The sequence below is a fragment of the Pinus tabuliformis genome, chromosome 4_2 (assembly GCF_031772625.1).
Source record: "Pinus tabuliformis cultivar Carrire ecotype Pingquan chromosome 4_2, CPIR1, whole genome shotgun sequence".
In the NCBI taxonomy this organism is placed as follows: Eukaryota; Viridiplantae; Streptophyta; class Pinopsida; order Pinales; family Pinaceae; genus Pinus; species Pinus tabuliformis.
The window spans coordinates 830,926,285-830,949,264 of record NC_142304.1 but is presented as its reverse complement, the minus strand read 5'-3'; the positions used below and the strand labels follow the sequence as shown (position 1 = coordinate 830,949,264).

The window sequence follows — 22,980 nt, the reverse complement described above, 5'->3', positions numbered from 1 at the left end:
ACAATTCTACTTATCCTTGATAAAAGTTTGTGATCTTATATTAGCTTCTTTATATTCTTAGTTATGTTCTTTTCATCAAACAATTATCAAGAGCATGAACAATAAAGACAAATTACACAAGATGTAGGCTCCAAGCCAAGGCAAAACCCCTCCAAGGGGAAAACCCAAAATAACTTCTTCTCTTCTTATAGAATCCGATCAGATGAGAAAACCAAGACCCAAAACCCTAGATCAAGTCCTCCTCCAAGCACCAAGTCAGTCTTCTAAGCATCTCTTCCAATTAGGTCAAAATTCAACCAAGTCAACATGAGTCAAATCTGCTTCAACCTACTTCAAATCTTAACATCGGCCCAGAGATCTGCAATCTTGACCTGCGACTCTTGGCCCTTCTATAGAAACCCTAACACCACATGTGTGGGTAGAAGAGATCAAATTGAGGTCTCCTTTGTTTTAGCTTGCTCCTTTGCTTCTAGACTTTTTGGCTTCAAGTCTTGACCTTCTTGCAACAAATTTTCAGACTTGCAACTAGGTCTACAATCTTGGCCCTGCAACAACAACGTAAACCCTCGATTCTTCACACTTGTGAGAGAATATGACAAAAAAATTCATAAATTCGTTTTCTTCTTGAGATGCTCCCTTCTCCTAGATCTTCGCTCTTCCTTTCTTCTTATACCTTACTTTAGATCGAACTTGTCTTGTTTGTAGATCGAAGTGTGTGCTAATGAGGTTGAAGCTGCTCTTATATATACCAACTGGCAACCTAAGGAGGTCGAATAGCCTCTTCTAGGCCGATTTTTTATTGTCTGGGACGACTTGTGCTTGGAGGCTTATATTGACTTTCTAGACTCAAAACAATATCTTTTACATGTTACAACTTGCCCAACAGGGTCTTATACAAATGATAAAGACTCTTTTGACTCAAGAAAAATATTCTTTTGAATTGACAAACCCTAGAAGCATGAAGAACATGCTTGACCTAGTTGACCAACAAAATGGAGCATGAAACCCATGCTTAAAATAATATTTTTCTTTCCTCTTTTTCTTGTAACATAAGATATACATAATGACATGAGTACATTGACAATTATGAAGACCAAAACTAGTTACATTTTTCAACAAAACCTTCTTTCCTGTAGAGACTTTGAAGAGCTAGAGTCGAATTCCAGATGCGCTGGTGAATAGCAACCTCGCCTTATAACCAAATGTGCCTACCCCCACCAGGTCATCACTTCTCACACCATTTTTAATGTGACAGAATGCCTTGTACATTCTCCTAACCAAACAATCAAATTCATAATTATTATCACTGTTACTTACCTCCCTCGCCATTAAAGCCATGTACTCTGGGTGTGTATGCTGCTTCTCTGATATGCAAATAACGGTTCCCAACTTTCCCCCACATTTATTAAGTGTTTGATCAAACATCCATTTGTCTTAGACCTTGAATGTGATCGCATGGGGAGGCCAAGTGTGCATACAGACCCAAAAACAAGCATAATAGAGGATCTGAAACACTAAAGAGAGAAATTGAGGGATCGAAAAACTATGTTGCGGCCTGACATAAGGTTGTTGGACCGCCAACCAAATTATTCCTCTTCTAACACTATTTAAAACTTTCAATACTCTTGAACTCTGATTTATGTTTGTGATTTTCATGGTAAAGGTTTATACTCAATGCTTCTTTCGTTGTGGGACAATATACCTTGTTCTAAGGACACTCCTTTATTTGCTAATGCATCCACCTTTGAGTTGAGATGTCTCTTGACATGATAGAACTCGACCACCTCAAACTTTGCTATTTGCAAGCTTATTCGTTGCAGAATTAAAGATTGAGCCTGATTATAATTCTCTTTGAGCTTCCACACCTGTTGGATGACTATCATCGAATCTCCAAACACCATTAATTGCCGAACTCTCCTTGAAATAGCCAATTCTAACCCTTGCCACAAGGCTAAAAATTCAACTTGGTTGTTAGTGGCACTCCTTAAACCCCATGCAAATTGTATCTCTATTTCTTCGTCGGGGCAAATGATAACCCCTCCCGTTCCTACTTCCCTTGTAAGTTATGTTTATTAATTATCAATGTTATTAGGACTAGAGCGAACCAATTTGAACCCACCGATTCGACCGTTTTGAGGCAACAACCGGTTCGAATTTGTGACTTGAACCATTTTGGCTGGTTCGGTACCAAACCGTCCAGTTTTGTAATGGAACCAGCCAGTTCGATACCAAACTCGTCATTTTCACCGAACCATCCAGTTCGGTACTAGTTCAGTAAAGCCGTGTAGAATGCAACAAGTGGGGCTTGTTTTTCTTTTAATTTTTGTCTTGGTTGGGTACTAGCCTATAGTAGGATCTAGGTGCTTAATATTCAAACCTATGGTCCTAATATTGCTATGCAATTCATGGTAATATTAAAATCATAAATTAAAAGTGACATTCTTCTTTATCTTTCATTTTCATCCTTTTACTTAAATTTTTAACATACCATGAAATGACTTGGGATGTTTGAGAGAGGTTCTAACCTCATTGGATTTCATATGGAGAAAGTAGAATTTTAGATCTTACTCAAAATCCAACAGACTTAACAGTTTTTCAGGATTTCAGGATTGGGGGGATCGTAATGTTTCCATTGGATTTTGTCATGTATGAGGGTATTGAACTAGCATTTAATCAAGAACACCAATCCCTCTATGTACCTTGATGTTAGTGACATTGTTTGTTGAAATCCTCTATTGTGATCCTACTAAAAATGTACCCATAAACAAAATCTTGATTGACATGCTAAGCATTTTTATCTTATTCTAATGCTTAGTGGGTGATATTCATAACGAAGATTCCAATATAGGCAAATATTTTGATGATATGTAGATATTTGTTGTATCATGGTTTTTTTTTGGATGCAATAGGCCATCTAGTTCTTGTTTTTTGATGTATTTTCTGTTCAAATATGGATTGCACTTGGTGTTATTTTGGTTATGTGCACTCATGCTCTATAAATGAAAACTTCTGCTTATTTATGTATAAATGGTTTGGATTCATATGGATGCACATGAATATATGTGGTTTTCTTTAAAATTTGAATATTTTATGTGTTTTTGGTAGACCAGTTTTTTGGTCTGTTTTTTAACGGTTTCTGGTTCAGGGGGTCTACCAGTTCGATGACCGGTCCGATTTTGATAACAAATATATATATATATATATATATATATATATATATAGAGGGGGTCTCTTGAGATATCTTGTGTGCTTGGTTTAAGTCCGAACTCAATTGCTTCCTTGTTCAATTATATATAAGTTATGTTTTAAATCTTAACAATATTAATTATAAGTATCTATAAGAGTTATATCCTAATTATGCTATATATATTTATTTATTTTGATGTAAATTTTATTTTTAGGAGTTATAAAAATATATTTATATTGTTTGTACCTGCCATTTCCTTCTTTTATCTAGATCCTAGTTTTTCAAAACACTGATGGATCCATATGTGGATCCTGGTAACTCAGGCCACAACCAAGTTGTCCTTGAGGGTACAGATGATGGCTTCTTTGGTTTGAAGTGTTCTATCTACTGCATGAACCTTGGATATGCTTGGTCACATAGGATGTCGTTGACAAGGGTTTTTGTCATAAACAGTTTGACATGGTGTTAATTTGGTCTCTCTAGGATAAGTGGTTTCATACCACCGTTCTGCAAGAAGAAGCCATTGTGTCCATTGGTGTGGCTTTTCAGAAGCAAAGCATCTCAATTAGGTTTCTAAGCATTTGTTGACCAATCCTGTTTGACCATTCGTTTGAGGAGATATGTAGTGTTCATATTCAACTTTGTACCTTGTAGTTAAAATAGCTCCTGTCAAATTTTTTTGGTGAATGTACCTACTCTTTCATCATCATTGTGTACCCTGGATGCTTCTTTTAGGCACAATTTTGTGCTTGACAAATTGTGGGTAACATGGATAAATAGGAAACTGGAAGTGATAATGATCAGGGTCAAGGCAAAAATAGGAAGCATTGTTAGACCTTTACTTCTGCCTGTTGACCATTACGTGTCAACGACCCATAGCAGTACACCCCATTTTTTTGCAAAAGGGATAGCACCTGATCGATGTGTCCATACCGTTCAACTATCATCATCAGCCTGATTATCATGTTATAATGTAAAGTTGTAAATCTATTCTGCATGTAAATGATGTAATTAATCTCAGCAGAACTGTGTCATGTATGTAATGGCCTAGGTAAACCTACTTTTCTGGTGATGATATACATTCTGGGAGGTTTTTTGTCTCACTGATTCATTCTCGAATGGTCGGCAGAGTTTTCCTTCAGTCTCACCCCAAAGCCAGAATGTATCTTGTCACTGGGATCTTAGGCGAGTCCTAGTGTTATAGATCGAGTCTATGTAAAAGTGATTTGGGAATAATCCTAACTATTTGGTTAGGTTATTTTATTACAAATTGCTTGGTTTGCTGGATTATATTTGTGTCGCAGAAATGGGTAGTTTGTGAGGGTCTATCACAAACTAATTTTCTCCCTTATGATGTAAAAAATATGAAAATCATGATATAAAGTGTCTTGAGAGTTGGAAAAATAAATTATCCTCTCATAGGTTAATTAATTAAATTTTTTGGCAAAAAATTAATTAAAATCCTAAGCCAGAAATTTAATTAATTCTAAGTTTTAGGTAAATTTAAATTCTTCAAAGGCAAAATTCGTCGTTCCTTAAAAATCAAATTTTAAAAGGTCTCGGGACTAAGGTAAATTAATTATTTTGCTAAATTTTAAGCCTTTGGTCCCTGGGGTTTATTTCAAAGTCAATTTTTTTAGGAAATTAACTCAAATTTTTTTACTTTTGAGTTAATTAAAATGCATTTAATTGAAAAATTTGAATTTTCTCATGAATCTAATATTTCGATGGATGAGATTAAAAGAAATTTTAATCCTCATCAACGGTCGAGATTGCTTTAATGAGGATCACTTGAACTCGCTGTTGGAGGATTTATCTTTAAATAGGAGGTCGTTTGTCAGTTGATCCATCCGATCTTTGAGTCGTGTGCTAAGCAAAAAGCTCTCGTGTAATCTTTTTTGAATAATAAAGAAAGACCTTGGGGTTAATCTTTGCTAGTGTTACTCTTCATGGAAATACTGTAAGATGTGTCGTTTTTTTATGCGTAATTTTTTTTAGCCATTGATAATAGCTTCTGAAGAGTGATTTGAGTACAGGTATCTTGCTCAGTCGTTGGGGTTTAAGTGATAATTTAAATTTTGAATGTAATAGCAGGTATCTCTATTTATCTGAATTTTATTATTATTTTCTCGCTCTATTTTGATGGCTGAATTGAGTTTTGTAGGAAAGTCTTGTTTTTTAGATCCTCGGGCGTTAGGGGAAGTTTTCAGTTGGACCAGCCAACTCCCGATCTGTGTTTTCTGAAGAGCCCAACTTAATTTAATCCCGAGCTTATCATAAGATTTTTATTGGTGAGACATGAAGGGTTTTGGGCTAAGCACCTCCTTTAAAATTTATCAATTAAATTTTCTATGTGCGAAGTTGATGAATCTGACTGTTGAGAGCCGTAGATTATCAGATCTGAGAGCGGAGTTGAACTCACTCTCCTAAGATCTAATAGATCTGCCATTCCTGTGCATAGATCTGTAATTTTTTTTTGTTTTTTTCTGACTTGGGTTTTTGGGGTTTTATTTGTTTTTTGTATATCTGGGTTCTAGGTGTTTTTTGTTTCAGTTACAAGTTGTAGATTTGAAGGTGAAGTTTGATTTGAAGCCAGATCTTATGCCCTGGAGGGTAAGATCTAGTCTCAAAACAATTTTTGCAGGGGCATTATTTTTGCAGTCCAAGGGTTTGGATTTTTGTTATTGTTATTGTTGTTGTTGTTCTTATTCTGGAAAAAATCTTATAAGGGTTTCATTGATAAATCTGAAGCATAAAAATGCATTGCTATGAAATTCGTTTTTCTGGGTTCATCTTGAGTTTTGGGCTACAGTTTTTTCGTTGCCTGTAGTTTTCCAACAGAAATTGCTTGGATTTGTTTGTTGCATAGGGTTTATTCCTCTCTCTTGCTGCGTTTTTCTCTTCTCTGGGAGATTTCAATTTATTTATTTATTTGCCATACGTTGTTGTAGCCTCCCTCTTCGCAGCTCCTTCAACCTACAATAAATTTTGCATCTGCCCCCTTGTCGTTTCTCTCTTGCTACTTGTTGCTCGAGCTCCATCTACCTATCCGCAGCCTTTCCAAACCCTCCTCACTGTCAGTCCATCCTCAAACACTGCCATCGCACCCTATCCCCTTTCCCTTCTATGTGCTCCCTCACTGCCCGATATCTGCCTCATTCTCGCATGCCTTCTTCCCTCCGCGCGTGTTTCTCACTGCCTAAACCTTGTAAGCCCTCGCTATATTCCCACACTGCTCTGTCGCTGCCTCTTCGAATCTCCTTGCTGCCACCATCCCTGTTCCTCTCCTTGTCGCTGCTGTCACCGTTTTCTCTCCCGCTGTCTTGCACTGCACAACCAAATGAGAGTCGACTTGCCTTTGTTTTGTATTGTTTTAATTTGTTTTGACTTCATTTAGTTTAGGTTTCTTTTAGATAGTTCGATCTTTTTTTATGAGCTTTCATTTTTGTTTTTATTTGTTTTGATTTTCTTTATTTAAAATAAATATAAAATTAATTCTTTTTTATTTTTGACCTAGACCTTTTTTGTATTTTTAAATTTCATTTTAATTTGTTTTGATTTGGATTTTTTATTGAAAATAAAAAATATAAATCAAAAACCCTAAAAATAAAAAAGGCTTCATTTCCATTTTTATTTTTCATGTGACTTTGAGACTTTCTAAAAAATTTAAATCAAAAGTAATTTTTTGCATTAAAAGATTTTAATTTTTTTATGCGGCCTCTGCCCCATTAAATTTTTTTAAAAATTGTTAAACCATTTTGATTTGTTTTGGTCGCATAAAAAAAAAATCTTTATTAATCATTTACCACATTAGTCTTGCTTCATAAAACTTAGCACATCGAAATTTTTTCCTAAGGGCTAATTAAATTGTTAATCTATAGTTCCTTCTTGGTGTTCTTTTTGTGTGTTAAGGGAAAAATCTAAAGAAAACTTTGGTGGTATAAAGCATTTTAACTTCTCCATAGTCAAACATACATAAATTTTTTGTATCTAAAGATTGACTATAGGAAGGTGGAATTTTTCCCTAGATTTGGGTCACTAAGCATAAACCATTTTAATTTTAGGATTGTGAATTGATTAGCATTTAAATTTCATGGTTTTTTAAAATATTTGGATCTCTAGAAATTTAATTGCTAGAATATTTTGCATCTATTGAAATTGATCGTCATTGCTTGAATTATTTGATTTGTGTTATATGTTAGATATTTTGCAAATATTTTCAAGTAATTGTTAAAGTACTTTGTCGTGGAATTGTAATAGATTGCATATCTTTGTTTCCTAAGCTGAGTATTTTTTGAGCATCTGTTGACATTGATTGCAAATAAGTTTTTTTTTGTTCTCTTTGACTGTGCCCTAGTCACCCTGACTGTGACTGTGCCCTAGTGTGCTGATTGAAGGAAGTGAACAGAAATCTGAGGGAAATTGGGCCTGGCTGGCTTTTTCTTGGTCTGGTTGAGATTCATGGTGATTGGATAGCTCACATGAGGCAGAAACTACAACGTGAAACCACTGGAGATTAGCACCGTCCAGGACAATACTCCATTGCTTTATAATACGCTCCTGTGTGAGGTATTTCAGAGTAGCTCTAATGTAGTTCAAGGTGCACATGTAAAAAATGTAGGATTGAATTGGGCCAAACTGAAACAAAGTTTTGACCTTGCTGACCTGATATGGGCTTTAATGTCACTGTACACTTTAAAAAAAATTGACTGGACTGACCTATATTGAAGGTTAGGGTTGACCTTTGGATTTCTTGATTGTGGAGCTGATATTGAGGGGATAATTAAATAAATTTCAGGTTGCTTCATACATGGTTCATGAAATTAAGGTGGAGAAGGTTTGGGTCATTTGAAGATTCTTGATGTCGATAGGCTCACTTTGGAGAGATTCTAAGGGGACACATCAGCACATGGTGAAGCATGGGTGGGGCATCTACATTTGGAAGGGCCTTTGGAGGCTGGACACTGCCACCTTCAAGGGCATTTGGAAGCTGGATGCTACACAATGAAGCCCTTTGATTCCATCATTTGTGGAAGTGTCCCTCTTTGTGAGGGGTTTTGGGTGCAAATCATTGAACATGTGGCATGAAAAACTCACTTTTTGTGTATTTTAGATTAGTTAATTGATGAAGAGGGTCTTTTGACCCTCCATATGCTAGACTAGGGGTTTTTAGTCTAAGAAATTAATATTTTAATGCAAAGGAAGTTGAGCATCTCCTCTATAAATAGAGATGCACTCCCTCTCATTTTCTCATGGTTGGATTGGGGGAGAAATCCTTAACAAGTTTGAAATTTCTGAAATTTGTTGGAGTACTTTTGTTTTGAATTTGTGCTTTGGATGGAAGACTAAGGCACCCTTATTGAGGAGACTAATTGTGGATGCTTTCTCAAGTTTGGTGGATGATTCATGGCTAGGTTTTATGGATGAACATTGATGTACGTATTAAGTGGCCTTTTCAAGTCTTTGTGAATTCATTTATTGGAGGTATTAAGTGCAAATGTGCTTCTCAAGTGGTGAAGGTGCTTTTTCCTTGTATTTTTCTTGAATAGATCCTATCTTGTAAACCCTAGGAAGGTTTCTAGTGGAGAACCTTCCCTTGATATTGTCTTAAAACCTTGTTAAAGGACATAGGAGGATCTTCTAGGGTTAGTAGTGGACAACCTTAGTTATCACCCTATAGGAGGATCTCTTAAGGTTAGTAGTGGACAACCTTAGCTCAATATCCTTTCTTTACCTTCTTCAAGAGACCTAGTTGATCCTATATGCCTAATGAAAATACACTATTCTTTGGTCCTCCCATGACTTCTCATATTCTAAATTCTTTTAAAACTATTTTTTTGGGTTTACTCTTCATATCACGTTAATATTCATTGCCTTAACCCTAGCAACCTTAGGCTAGGGAAACCCCCCTTGAGTTGGAGGAGAGCCTACTTGAAGTGTAGAAGGTTGGTGAGGTAACAGTGGCCCCCTCTTAGTTTCTCTCCGATCCCACTTGAGCTTTGTTGGACTTTGTTCGTTACAATAAGTGTGAGTTTGTGTGATAATAGGACCTAGCTGAGTATTTTGACTTTCTTTTAGCTCTTGTTGCTTTGAGGAAGAGGATATGATCCCCAGTATATATACCCTTTCATCTTTTCTTTGTACAATTTTTGTAAATATTTTTCTGTAAATTTAAAATGTATTTTGCAAATAGAAAAGTGTTGAAATTACTCCCAAAGGTGCAGCTACCATTTCTTTTTCCTAAGGCATTTTGATCAGCCAAATCCTTCCTCAACTCTTCAAATTTTGAATTATTTTTTCACCATGATAATCACTTCTAGTTCAGAAGTGAACTATATAACCTTTGCTTCTCTTGTAGCAAGCAGTAACATCAGCTATGATGGGTTTCCGCTTCTTATTAATAATCCTTCAAGACATGAATTATTGATATGACAACCAGGTGCTTGTGCGATTTATGGTACTCCATAAACACCAGCCTAGCCACCATTTAACAACTATTATATTATAAGGTTACTCAGCATGCATGAAGAGGAGGAACATCAATCCTGATATACATATGTTGCAGCATCGAAGGTGTTCAGATTTCTCACTTTAAATGGAGTGCATTTTCACTAATCAATTCTATGTTTGGGGGTGTGTATGGGAGTTTGACAATTGGCAAAGTCAACGATTTACTTTTTCATCTCACATCCATTTCCTCTCTTGTTGTGTCATAACCTCCCTCTCTCCTAGGCAAGTCAATATTCCAGTCACTTTATAGTTTATATTATATTTCATACTTTTATATTGTTGTCACTTAAAAACTTACTTTAATACCAGGGAAAATTTTAGGGGCTAAATTTCACCCTTGGGCTAATTTTCCATGCTTTTTCCCAAAAAGGGATTCACTAATTTCCATTTTTGTAAAAATAATCACCCAAATTCTAGAGGTTAAAATTACTTAACCTTGAAAATTGCCAAACTTTATAGAAACAATATAAAATCCTTTGAAATTTGAATATTTTTACAAAAATATCACCAATATTTTACAGTTTACATATTAAGGACTAGTAAGATTCATCAGGGTTTCTAGACGTAAAAATAAATTTCATTCCTTAATTTTCCCTTTTTAGGACTTCAACTTAGGAAAATTTTTGATGTACAAGTCTAATGTGTTCTCTAGTTGGGCCTTGGCCTTGGGCTTCCACTAGGAACTTAAATATATGTCCAAATTTACATCATATGTTTTTTCAGGTTTTGAGCAAAGAGGACCTTGTTGTCCCCTTCCTGTGTAGTGTAATTGCATCTTTCCTGTGCATCCTACTGTAGGTTTGAGCCCAGTCACCAGTGGACTCATTACTTCCTACTCTAGCTATCCCACCATAAGTTGTTCTAGATCTGCATAGACTATTTGGAACGCTGCAATATCTGTGACATTAAATATGTGTAAGTCTGGTGTAAGAATTTTCTGCATATAATTGAGCTAGTTTGCTGTTTTTAATTGGTTTTTTTCTGGTGTATGCATTTCATTCATCACTTTTCTTTTGACTGCTATCAATTTGTTCATAGGATGTTTAGAGAGGATAGTTGAGGCCTCAAATTAAAATAAGTTCATTATGATAGATTCAGAATTATAGGTCAGAACTTTAATGTCATGATGGAAAGGTGAGTTTTCTGACAATGTTCCTTCTTTTACTGTGCTTTACAGAATGGCATCAAATGATTGCATCAGACTGGAGAACTTGATTTTAAATTTTCATTGCTTCTTGTTCACAGGCATCAAATCAGATTGGAGAGAATATGTGTTACAATCTTGCAGAATGGTTGAAGGAAAACCTACCAGGGTTCTTTATTCTGAAGAATGTGGCTGCAGTTACGTTCTATTCCTCTTAATAGTAGTATTAACTGTTGGTATATCCTAGTCATGATAGAATTGACAGTTCCTGATTTTAGTCTTGTTGGTTACCAGAAGTCGTGTTCAAATGAAAGTGATCTAATGGTTTGTTGCTTGTTTTAAATTCTCTTTTACCCCCACTCCATGACCTCTTGAGTCTTTATTAAAGCACCTGATAGTTCTAACTCAATTTTTGCATTACCTGAGGAAAAATCACATGGTGATAGTTTACACTACAGATCCATTGATGGTTTGGCTTTTAATTTCTTGTTCAATGATTGTTATTGCAATTTTGTTTTTTCAATTTTATCTTCCAGAATTTACTTATAGTATCCCTGAATGTAAGTGGATCCTATTTCTCTTTATTTATATGGCATTGTGATGAGGTGTAAGATTCTGTTGTTGAATTTAATATGTTTTTTCACTACTTGGATCAACCTTGGTGTCAAACCAAACAAATTGTTCTTTATATGATATAAGTTTCATAGGTAGTGCTCTTCTTAGGTAAGCCAATTTTTAGTTATTTTTCAGATTCTTTTAAGAATTCTAACACCATAAACAATGCTTCTTGAGGTTTATTTGAGTGATTTCCAAACAATGCTTCTTGAGGTTTATTTGGTTGATTATTTTTTTAGATTTTTCTTCCTGAAACCTTTAAAAGGGCTTTATGTATTTATATGCAGAATAAACTCACAAGGAAGAAATGGTAACTGTTCTACTTAGGATTGTTTTCACCAATATCTGATTTTGTTTGCAAACTTTCAGAACATTGGGCTTGAGAAGTTATTGTTGTGAGTAGATCAGACTTATCAAGTAAATGGAGTTAAAATTGAACATGGGATTGGTTGCAGGATCATGATAGTGAAAACATGGATGCATTGAGTCAACCTGATGCCAAGAATGTAGCATCAAGCAAAAAGGATGCGAAAGAGAAGCTGTCAAAGTCACAGAAGAGGCGATACTTTGATCGGTTTGGTGCTGGCGGAGAGAAGCCACGGGGGTGGAATTGGGTTTCCATTATATCACATGTAATCATCCTTTGCCCTATTGCACTTGGAATCGTTGCAAGGGAAATGTTTCTCATTGTTTTGTTGAACACTTGGAGAGCAGTCTGTCTAATTGTTTTAGGCTTAATGTTTTCGAATAACTTTATTTGTTGCAGCAGGAAACCACATTTTACCTTTTAGTAAACCACATTGTACATTGATTTGCAAGGAGGGTAGTACTTTGTATTACTTTTGGTTCATCTTTCTACTCTTTTGATATCTTTTCCTTTAAACTGAAAAGAAGCATTGCAACCAGTCCAAAGGCATTGCAACTGGCCCAAATATGTTGGACACCACAAGTAGTCTGCCTGTGTGGGCAAAAGGGTCCTCAAGTGATGAATTGATGATCACAGGCACTTTCATTATGTGACTGCTGCAATAGGGAGGGTAGTGTTTCATAAAATTTACCTAGGATTTGCACCTGCCTCCAACTGCTTATTCATGTCCTTAGAGGAATTCAATCTCGGTGGGTGGCCTGACTTGCCCCATACTTCACCACTGACCTACAATCCCATTGACAATAGATCATATTTTTTTCCAATGGATTGAAAGTTTCATGCAGTTTGAAAGTGTAGCAGGTGCTTGATACTTTACAAGTCAGTATACCTTTATCTAGAATATAAAGCATGCAAAGTCATTCTCTTAATTTCTGTACAGAATATGAGTCTGATTAGCATAAGGTTTGTTGTATCTCTATGCTCAGTGAAATCCCATGAGCATTTGTCACAAATTTTTACAAAACTATAAGATGTCTTGCATATATTAGTTTCGATGTGATGCAGGCCAATTTGTTAGCCAATTTGTTAGGGATATGAAGAGATGGATAACATTAATGCTGCCTTCATGCATGGATCAAGAATAATTGCAGTCACTCATTGAAGTAAAAGGCTTTGCAGATAGCACTTTATAAGTTCAACCAGAGGTATGGCATCATGTTTAGTGTGTTAAAGCTAACTAAATAGGGGATTGTCTTAGAAATGAGAGCCTATGTTTTTATGATAGTCAAGTCGAGCAAGTTCTTAAAACAGTCGAGGCTCTTTTAAATTGAAGGAATACCAAATTACACAATTCATCCAAATTCAGAAATATAATCTAAATCTTGACTTGTTTGGGTATATTCCACTGGATACTTTGATGTTTTGTCTTTGAACAGCAAACTCTATGACGATTATGAAGTTTCAATGCAAAGGAACATGATGATGTAATCCATGGTGGTCAAACTACTATTGACATGTAGGGCAAGTATAATAAATGCCTCCTATCCAAGTGCCCATAAAATTTTGCGAAAGCATAAAAGGTAGATTAGGGAGTCTGTCAAAGAACTTGGTGAACTATTCACACTTCTTCAAGGCTTTTACCAACTTTGGGCGAGACAAATAATTGGTTGTTACACTTATGTGAACTCCTTAGCACAAAATAATATTAGGTTATATGATAATTCTTATTATTCCTTTCTACTGGAAGAGTGTTAATCCCCAAATTTGCTCATACAACTAGAGGGATAAGATCCAGTGAGATTCCATTAGGGAAGTTCCATTATAGGTGCATCTAGTTCCTGCTAGTGATTAGAGCTTGTTTCAAAGTCAATGCCCCTAGATCAATGTTGCACGAAGCGGGGACGTTTTTTGGGAGCGGGGACGCGGAAACGTCATTTTCCAGAAATCTAGGAAGCGAAGCATCTGCTATATATATATTTATATTTTTTTGCATTTATACTCAAAATAAACATCCCAAATACCAAATTAGTTGTAGAAGACATGAAAACATGCATATTTTTGCATAAATCAAGATAGATATAACATCCATTGTACATTAATGATTAATTATTCGAGCATCAACCATTTAGATGCATCAACCATCTAGAATCTAGATTCTTCTCCTCTTGTCTAGCCTTTGCCTCTACCTCGATTGTCTAGGGATATTAGTCAACATTGCCCAATTTTGATCAAACTACCTAATTCAAGACTTAAAATATGGTAGAAAAAGCTTAACATGCTTGATCGATGATTTTGACTTGATTGAAAGGTAATTTTTTGCTAAGGGCGTGCCGCGTGACAAAGGAGTTCAACAATTAACACCACCAACACTAGGGTACATATAGGGCTTGGTGCTCTTGATTAAATGCTAATCGCATACCTTCATACTTGATATAATTTAATGAAATGCCACAATCCCATTGATCTTGAATTCCTGAAAACTGTTAAGTCTGCTGAATTTTGAATAGGATATGAATTTCTATTTTCTCCATATGAAGTCCAATGAGGCTGGAACCACTCTCAAACATCCTGAGTCATTTCATGGTAATGTTAAAAATTTAAGTAAAAGGATGAAAATGAAAAATAAAGGAGAATGTCACTTTTACTTTAAGAATTTAACATTACCATGAGGGAGCATCTGCTATATTTATATATTTTTTTGCCTTCATTCCTCACCCTAACCCAAGGTGGACCCACCCCCAGCAAGCAAACTCACCTAAAATAAAAAAAAAATTGAAAAAAAAATGATTTTTTAAATAGCGTGGCGCTTTTCTGGAATCGTACGGGAAGCGTGAGCTTCGCCCTCCGAAGCGCCACACTTTGTACTGCCGAAGTGTCATATGAAGCGCGCTTCGGAGGAAAGCTTCCGAAATTTCCAGGAAGCGTCCAAAACAGGCAGAAGCGCGCTTCCGGGGACGCTTCCTGGACGCATCCGCACGGGATGCGCTTCGGGCCTTGGAACCGGGGGGGGGGGACGCTTCCTGCAACATTGCCCTAGATTCCAAGACACTGCTATTTTTTAGCAGTTTGCTTTTTTAGGAGATAGAAATTCGGGGATCGCATGTCAAATATTTTTACATATTCCTTTTCCTCGCAAGCTCATGATGTTGATGAGACTGTTACCCACCAAAATGGGTTCTCCTATCCTTTGAACCAGTTGGTCAGCCATGTAGCTAACAACAATTGACAACGACCACTAGTTGATGATATGCCATATTTCTCTACGACTTGGATCAGCGATATGCTTCTCACCCACGCAACAAGAGAACATGGATGAAGCTGGGCATCTGATCAAAAGGTACTTTATTCATTTTGCATTTGGGTGCTTATGTTTGTTTCTATTTGGGCATTTGACATGGATTATGGGGTGACTTAGAAGAAAGAGGGTTTTGACTGTGATCTTGTTTTCTCACCTTAAATGGGGGGATAATCTTTGATCCCAGTCCAGTGGGACCTCCCCTAATGGCCCAATAGGGTATAGGAGGGGCACTACTTGGGAAGCATTGATTGAGATAGTGTAGTTCCATCTATCCCTATTCCATACTTACCACTTTCCATCATGCATTTTAAGCCCTTATCTCACATCCATTCTTTGGGTTCAACTGATCATTGGTTCTTTGGGATTTGACACCCATGCATCCTCATATCTGGGTAGGGCCTAGAAACTTTTTCCTAGGAGGTTGATGCGGCTAAAAGAAATAGAAAGAGCATATCATGGCCACAACAAAAATAAAGAAAAAATATCAAAATGGAAAAAATGGCCAGGGACATACACATTAGCATGTGGGAAAAAGCCTAGCATGATCTCTACCTCACTCATTATGGCCTATTGAAAATGTAGTGAGCAAGGTCTTTTGACTTGTGCCTTAGCCAGTAAAGACCTTGATTTGTCTTCATGAGTTAGACTTTAGTTAGGGTGACTTATTTCCAGTTTACTAGAATAATCATCAATTTAGCATGCGTAGTGTTGGAGCTTCAGTTAAGTGGAGTCTAAATCAGTTTGACTACAAGAAAAAGGTGGCAGTTAGTAGTTCAACTAGAGTGTGTTAGTCTTGATTGAAGGAAGAGCGAGTTAGATCTCCAATGTTGATTGGAGAGAGCACAACTCTAGTGATGATTGGAAGGAGAGCGAGTAACGCTCCCAGTTAACTTGCTATCACAACATGAGTTCTAAATTTGAACTAGCCTAATTTAGCATGCATCAAATCTATAAAAGAAAGGACAGAGGCACGAGTAAATAATAAGTTTTGTGCACAAAGGTTTTTATGAAAAGACAACTCACGAGTATGTAAGAGGAGCCATGATTGTGGAGAGCGCAAGAATTGTGTCCGAAGAAATATGAGGAACAAGAGTGCTAGGAAATGGGAGATTGATGTGCGTAGGGCTTGTGTCCGAAGGAGTAGGAAGTCACAAGTGCGCAAGATCAAGCAGAAGTGAGCAAGTTTTGTAGAGCCAGTCAAGGAGGCAGTAGAGGAAGAATTGTGTGCTAGAGGGGCCGAGATTACGCAGGATCAAGGCCAACCAAGGTCAATTGTATCGACGAGGATTTGTGTGAGAAGCATAATGCTTTCTCAACATAGACTAATTGCTTTGTAATAAATCCAAGTACTCAAGAACAATCAATAAATTAGCCACATCAAGCAAGCATATTTTCCTTGTTGGGTTTCTTGAGGAAAAATAAGTGTCGATTTGTGCTTGTGTTTTTATATCTCTAGTGTTTTTATTCCGTTGCTTATGAATTGTTAAGAGGCTCTATATCTTAGTGAGATTAAACTAGATTTCAGTTTTCAGATATTCATCTAAGTAGTTGTAGAGTTTCATGGAAATTTAACATAGCCATCACCTGGTTCCTGAGCACATGTTGCTCCATTACATCATAAAAGTGAAAACTTGCATGTCCCAACCTTGATGAGGGATAAACTGAATCAATGTTAAGGGGTAGTACAACTGCAATATCATTCAAAGCAAGCTCTAATACTTTGAGCTACGAACAATAATACAAAGAAAAAACAAACAAAAGTAAAAGGCGCACAAGAGGGGTGGAAAAATTGTTGAAAAATGGGTAGTTGCTACGGTCGGTATTTTCATTGGAAAATCATGGAGACATGTTTATATTTTTGACGTTTGACCAAGTCAACCCCATATGTGGAAAAGCCACCTCCTAAAAACCCATAAATAAGAGCTCATTGACTTCATTTGGCATCATCTCATCGCACATCATTTGACCTGAAATAGCAAGAGACATCCACACGTGTGAAGGAGTCAAAGGAAGTTTTTGTTCTACATTGACTATCCATATATTCTTATGTTTGACCAATGTTGACTTGGAGAGACTGCTTTTGTTTAACCGAGCTCTTTGAGTGTCTTGAAGGTCGAATATTTCAGGGATACTTTGACTCTATTTGATCATGACTTTGCTCCTATTTCTGGGTTCGTTGACTTGGGTTGACGACATGTTTGATTGAGTCTTTGACCGAATTTCAGTCTCCTGTTCTGAGCTACCTCAAGCCCCATAGCTTGTAGCATTGTTTTTGGACTCTAGAGGCCATTTAGAGCCTCTTTGATTATGTGTTTTGTTGTTGATATGTATTGCACTCGGTGCCATTTTGATATATTCACCTTTACATGGTAAGTAGATGAGCAAACTTTGCATATTTTGTCTCTATTGGTTTGGAATCATGGTTCTAAATCTTGAAAATAGTTCTTTTTGATTAAAAATTAATGATTTCATGTATTTTTTTAAAACTGGTTCATTGAGATCTAACAAATCTCGGTTTGATCGGTTCTATTTTGAAGCCTGGTTTATTAGGTGGACTGGTTTGGTCACCGATTCCAATTTTGGATACTATGGGTGTAAAGCCCCATCACTTAGCCCACTTACTCCCCATGTGAGAATTGTCTGAATGCTACCCAAAACATCAACACTCACTCTTAGCGAGGGATGTATTCTACAACACCACCTCAAAGTGGCTCTGCCGTCGAACCTGGAACACATATCCACTCTTGATCTGCTACCACAACTGCTCCATATGACACAAAAGCAATTCTTTCTATATGACAGGGACCATTCTTCGAAGACACCTTGCTCCTAGAAGCCTCCCGCTCTTGAGCATCTTGCATGGGCATCTTGTACCATGACACAATCTTGGAAGACTACTCTCTCCCACCTGCATGGCCATCTCGTACCATGATTTTCTAAACTTGAGGGTTTTCTTCCTTGAGCTTGCTAGCTCCCTCTAAAGACTAACTTCCTCCTAACTCCAAATCGCAAGCCTTCTCAACCCTCAAGTTTTATGCTTGATCTTCACTCCAAATTTCTCACTTGTATCTCCAATGGCTATCTCAGTCCCCTGATCATCTTGATTCTTCCTTCCCAGCCCCTCTTCTATCACAAGAATAGATTTGGCCCTTACTCAATCCCTCCAAGCTCAGTTCTCTTCACAAGACCTTCACACTTAGATCATAATGAATCACTTAGATCATAATGAATCTCTCATTCATTTCTCTCTGTCTGCGCACCAAGTTGCAACTATCCACAACTACTTGTGTGAAAGATTTGCTCCATGTCTCACAAGGCTTGCTGATCCTGGCCTTCATGGCTAATACAAACAATCTACCATACATAGCCAACTCTCTTGGCTTGGGTCTTCAAAACATTGTTGTTACTTGCAACAGTTCCTACAACTCCCTCTTAGAGTTGTCACCTGTGCAAATCTCATATCCAAATGCTCTTATGAGAGACCAAGCTCTAATACCATGTTAGATTTTGGGCACTAGACTCAGTGCATGCAGACACCATATTTGGTAATAGTCTCAAATTAACTAATTAACTAAAACACACAGATGTGCCTAAACAAAAACAAATTTTGCATAACAAAACCTATAAAACCAACAATTAGATCATGCATAGTAAACACAAAATTTCAGCCCCAAAACACAATTCTTATTAGTCCTTGAACAATAATCTAGGCTCCCATACTAGTGAAAATGGCCCTTTTACAATGCTTAATAAAATGCCAAATACAAGTGAAGTCTTCCACATAAAAACCCTTGTCTTTATTGTTGAAACCGTCCTCAGTCTCCATGCTACAGTCTGCTTCACTATTGGTTGCTCCTATAGTTGTCCAACCAATGGAAGTCAAGGGAAAACTCAACCCTCCAAGCTGTCAAATCAATGCTACAAAACAAGGGCAAACACAACCATTCTCTGTTGTCCAAATAGGGGCAAACTCAGCCCTTCTTTGTTGTCCAAACAAGGGAAAACTTAGTAGCCTTACTTGGCTTCCCTAAGGCCTACTCGACCTCCTCAAAACAACCCTGCTCAGGAACTCTCGATCCTCCACAGATCTTCGCGACTCTCACGGCCCTGCTCGACCTTCTCATCCCTCTCGGATCTAAGGCCTACTCGGCCTTGTTGGCCCTCTCGGGTCTAAGGCCTACTCGACCTTCTCCTCCTCAAGATGATTTATTGTCGACCACAAGCCACCTCTCGACCCAACTCGGCCCTCTCATCCAAATGACAGATCTGAGGCCTACTTGACCCTCAAGGGGTTTGAGGTCTACTCAATCTTCTCCTCCACAAGATGCTCTCTTGCTAACCACAAGAATGAATCACTCACCCTTGTACTTATACTTTTCCAAAGGGTGCAATACCATGGGTCACTAGAATATGTGTCTATACCATGGGTCTATGGGTGCAAAGCCCCAACACTTAGCCCACTTGCCCCACACGTGAGAATACTCCTGATGCTACCCAAAACATCAACACAATTTAAATCAATGTATACAATATTTTCTTTAGAGGAAATTTCTAGCCTAAAAGTGGTCTCCTAAGGAAAACTAATAAAATAATAGTTAAAATAATAGAATAAGAGTTATGAATTTTGGAGGGAAAAGAAGAAAACTACTTTTTTAATGGTATTTTTGGCTTATCTCCTTACAAGTTTACTCGAATTTCAAGTGTAGACACTTGTTGGATGCGGAATTAAATTCCATGTCCAACGAGTACCCATTATGCATACTTTTGAGAAGACCCACAATGATAAAAATTTAAGATACATTGATAATGACTTTCCTTAGGAATGGTGACCAAAGCCTTGCATCGATCATTAGTGGAAGCTTTCATTAACCATGGTAAGCTTCCATGAGTATTTGCATCAAATAGTCTTCATAAAGAAACTCGCATGACTGTCTTTGTTGCAGTTATATAGAACACCAGATTTATTTGAACAAGCTATCACAAAGATGATTAGTGGAAGCTTTCATTAACCGTGGTAAGCTTCCATGAGTATTTGCATCAAATAGTCTTCATAAAGAAACTCGCATGACTGTCTTTGTTGCAGTTATATAGAACACCAGATTTATTTGAACAAGCTATCACAAAGATGTTGATCTGAGTCATGGGAATAATGTGAGCTACAGGACTATAAGGATTTGACAATGATTCTTGTCCCAAAGAATCACCGAGATGAGTCATATGAGAATCCCTGTCACAACTTCTTACATAGTAGAATTCATACTAATATAAGTATTGTTTGATGCCATACACAAATCTCAGGACTATAGTGTAATGTCACTGCATGCCATGATCCCGATACTGAATGCAATGTTTCACAATCCTCTAGGTTTTATACAAGCTACGGGTTCAAAGAATAAACTTCTGGTGCCTCCATAGTAGTGCAAGCCATAGATCATTGTTTTTGTTCAAGTCACAAAAATTAATTGTATCCACAGGAGATCCAAGGCTTCGTTCAATTCATAGTAATTTCTCAAGAGTTCATCCAATAGAGATATCCTTCAAGAACATATCATATGCCAACAATAATGTGATCTTCATTCTGCCTTCTTCTATCAACCTTAGCTCTGATATTATGCTGAAGAATCTCCTAGGGCAGCTATTCAAACAATTCTCCTTATTCTTAATTGTTGTTTGTGGACTTATATTAACTTCTTCTTCTTTATTAGTTTCTTTTCATGAAATAGATCATTGTTTTTGTTCAAGTCATAGAAATTAAATTGTATCCACAAGAGATCCAGGGCTTTGTTAAATTCATAGTAATTTCTCAAGAGTTTGTGCAATAGAGAGATCCTTCAAGAACATATCATATGCCAACAATAATGTGATCTTCAATCTGCCTTCTGATACCATGTTGGAGTATCTAGTAGGGCAGCTATTCAAACAATTCTCCTTATCCTTGATAATTTCTTGTGAACTTATATTAACTTCTTATTGTTCTTTATTAGTTTCTTTTCATGAAACAATTATCAAGAGCATAAGACATTAAGATTAATGAACACAATGAACACAAAATGTAGGCTCCAAGCCAGGGCAAAACCCATCCAAAGGGGAAAACCCAGAAAGAATCTCTTCTCTTCTTATAGAATCAATTCAAATGAGAAATCCAAGACCTCAAGACCAAAGTCAAGACCTCCTCCAAGCACCAAGTCAGCCCTCCAACAAGATCTCTTCCAAACGAGTCAAAGTATTCCAAAGTCAACGAGGATCAAACTTTGTCAAAGCAAACTTCTGTCAAAATCTCGGTCTTGCAACTTTAGGTCTGCAATTCGGACCTGCAACTTTGGTCCCTGCAACTCGCACAAAAACCCTATGCAACTTCACATGTGGACAAAAAAAGATGTTTTTCCAAGGCTTCTTCTTTGCTTTGACTTCTTCCTTCTTCTTCTTGACTTTCTTGCTCTTCTTTCTTCTTGTCTTGTTGCAGATCAAACTTGTTGAAGTGTGTCAAAATGAATCGAACTTACTTCCTTTATACAGCCTTCTCATGAGGTTGAATTACCTCAAACTGGGCCGATTTTTATATGCGACTTTTGTAAAGGAAACTAGCATATGTACACGACTGCTACTATAGAAACTCGTGCATATCTAGATAACTTATCTGATCACCTGTGCAATATTAATCAATGAATTATTATTCCATTATTCATCAATTAAATAATAATTATGAGCAGTTAAGAAGCATATAGAACATTAACACACACAACCATATGAACACCAATATTTTTAGGTGGAAACCCAGTGGAGGTCAAATTTGACTTTATAAACTCAAAGATAGTATCTTTTACATGTTGCAACTTGCCCAATAGGGTCTTATACAAATGCTAAAGACTCTTTTGACTCCAGAAAAATATTCTTTTGACTTGACAAACCCTAGGAGCATGAAATGCATGCTTGACCTAGTTGACCAACAAAATGGAGCATGAAACCCATGCTTAAAAATAATTCTTTTCTATCTTCTTTTTATTGTAACATAAGATATACATAATGACATGAGTACAATGACAATAATGAAGACTGAAACTAGTTACATTTTCCAACAAGTGTAACAGTCAACATCAATATTCTTTAATCATTCTTTTGGGTCATTGGTGATTTTGTTCTAGTTGGTGAATCCTTGTTAGTCTATTGAGAATTTACAAACTTAGCTTTATGATTCTTGCAACTTTGCTATTATGTTCGTGGTGCTAATCTACTCTACATATGTTAATTTGTATAATGCAGCTAAGTCAAGTACCACAGCATGGACCACCTTCAGGTTGAAACATGTAAATTTCTCATCTTCAACATGGATAAGCATTTGACCTGGTGTTAAGTTTCCTGGCATTTCAGCATCACGCTTATGATGCCTGATCTAATGATTGATTGTCGATATTTCACTACTTACAAGAATGTTTATTGCTGATGGTGGACATATCAAAATGAAACAAGTGTTCTGAGCTAATATTCTTGTATGTGTGGAAATTTTCTTAATTTTTAAATAGCATGTATAGGTAGGTTCATCTTTGATGGTATATCAGATCATTTTCATTGCTGCGTGCTTCTCAAATGGGTGTGCTATGATTAATTGGATTTAATGCTGCATTTATGTTTATTGCTGATGGTGGACATATCAAAATGAAACAAGTGCTCTGAGCTATTATTCTTGTATGCACGGAAATTGTCTTAATTTTTATATAGCATGGACAGGTAGCTTCATCATTGTTGGTATATCAGATTTTCTTCATTGCTGTGTGCTTCTCAGATGAGCATGCTATGATTAATTGGATTTAATGCTTCCTTTAAGCATGTTTAACCGTCTTTTCGGGTAACTCATTCTAGTT

General features: G+C 36.7%; 1 protein-coding gene across 2 annotated transcripts in view; it reads left to right on the top strand.

Annotated features, from left to right (window-relative positions):
- Window positions 1-22,671, top strand: part of LOC149172254 (uncharacterized) — a 39,178-nt gene extending 16,507 nt beyond the window's left edge. Inside the window, exons 2-4 of one of the 2 annotated variants that reach the window (XM_089424277.1) lie at window positions 10,943-11,038; window positions 11,912-12,088; window positions 22,382-22,671. In XM_089424277.1, coding sequence (XP_089280403.1) covers window positions 10,943-11,038; window positions 11,912-12,088; window positions 22,382-22,420 — 312 coding nt within the window. In that variant the 3' untranslated portion in view covers window positions 22,421-22,671. The remainder of the gene's footprint in view (window positions 1-10,942; window positions 11,039-11,911; window positions 12,089-22,381) is intronic. The other variant, XM_089424278.1, reaches the window with a different exon arrangement.
- Window positions 22,672-22,980: the final 309 nt, after the last annotated feature.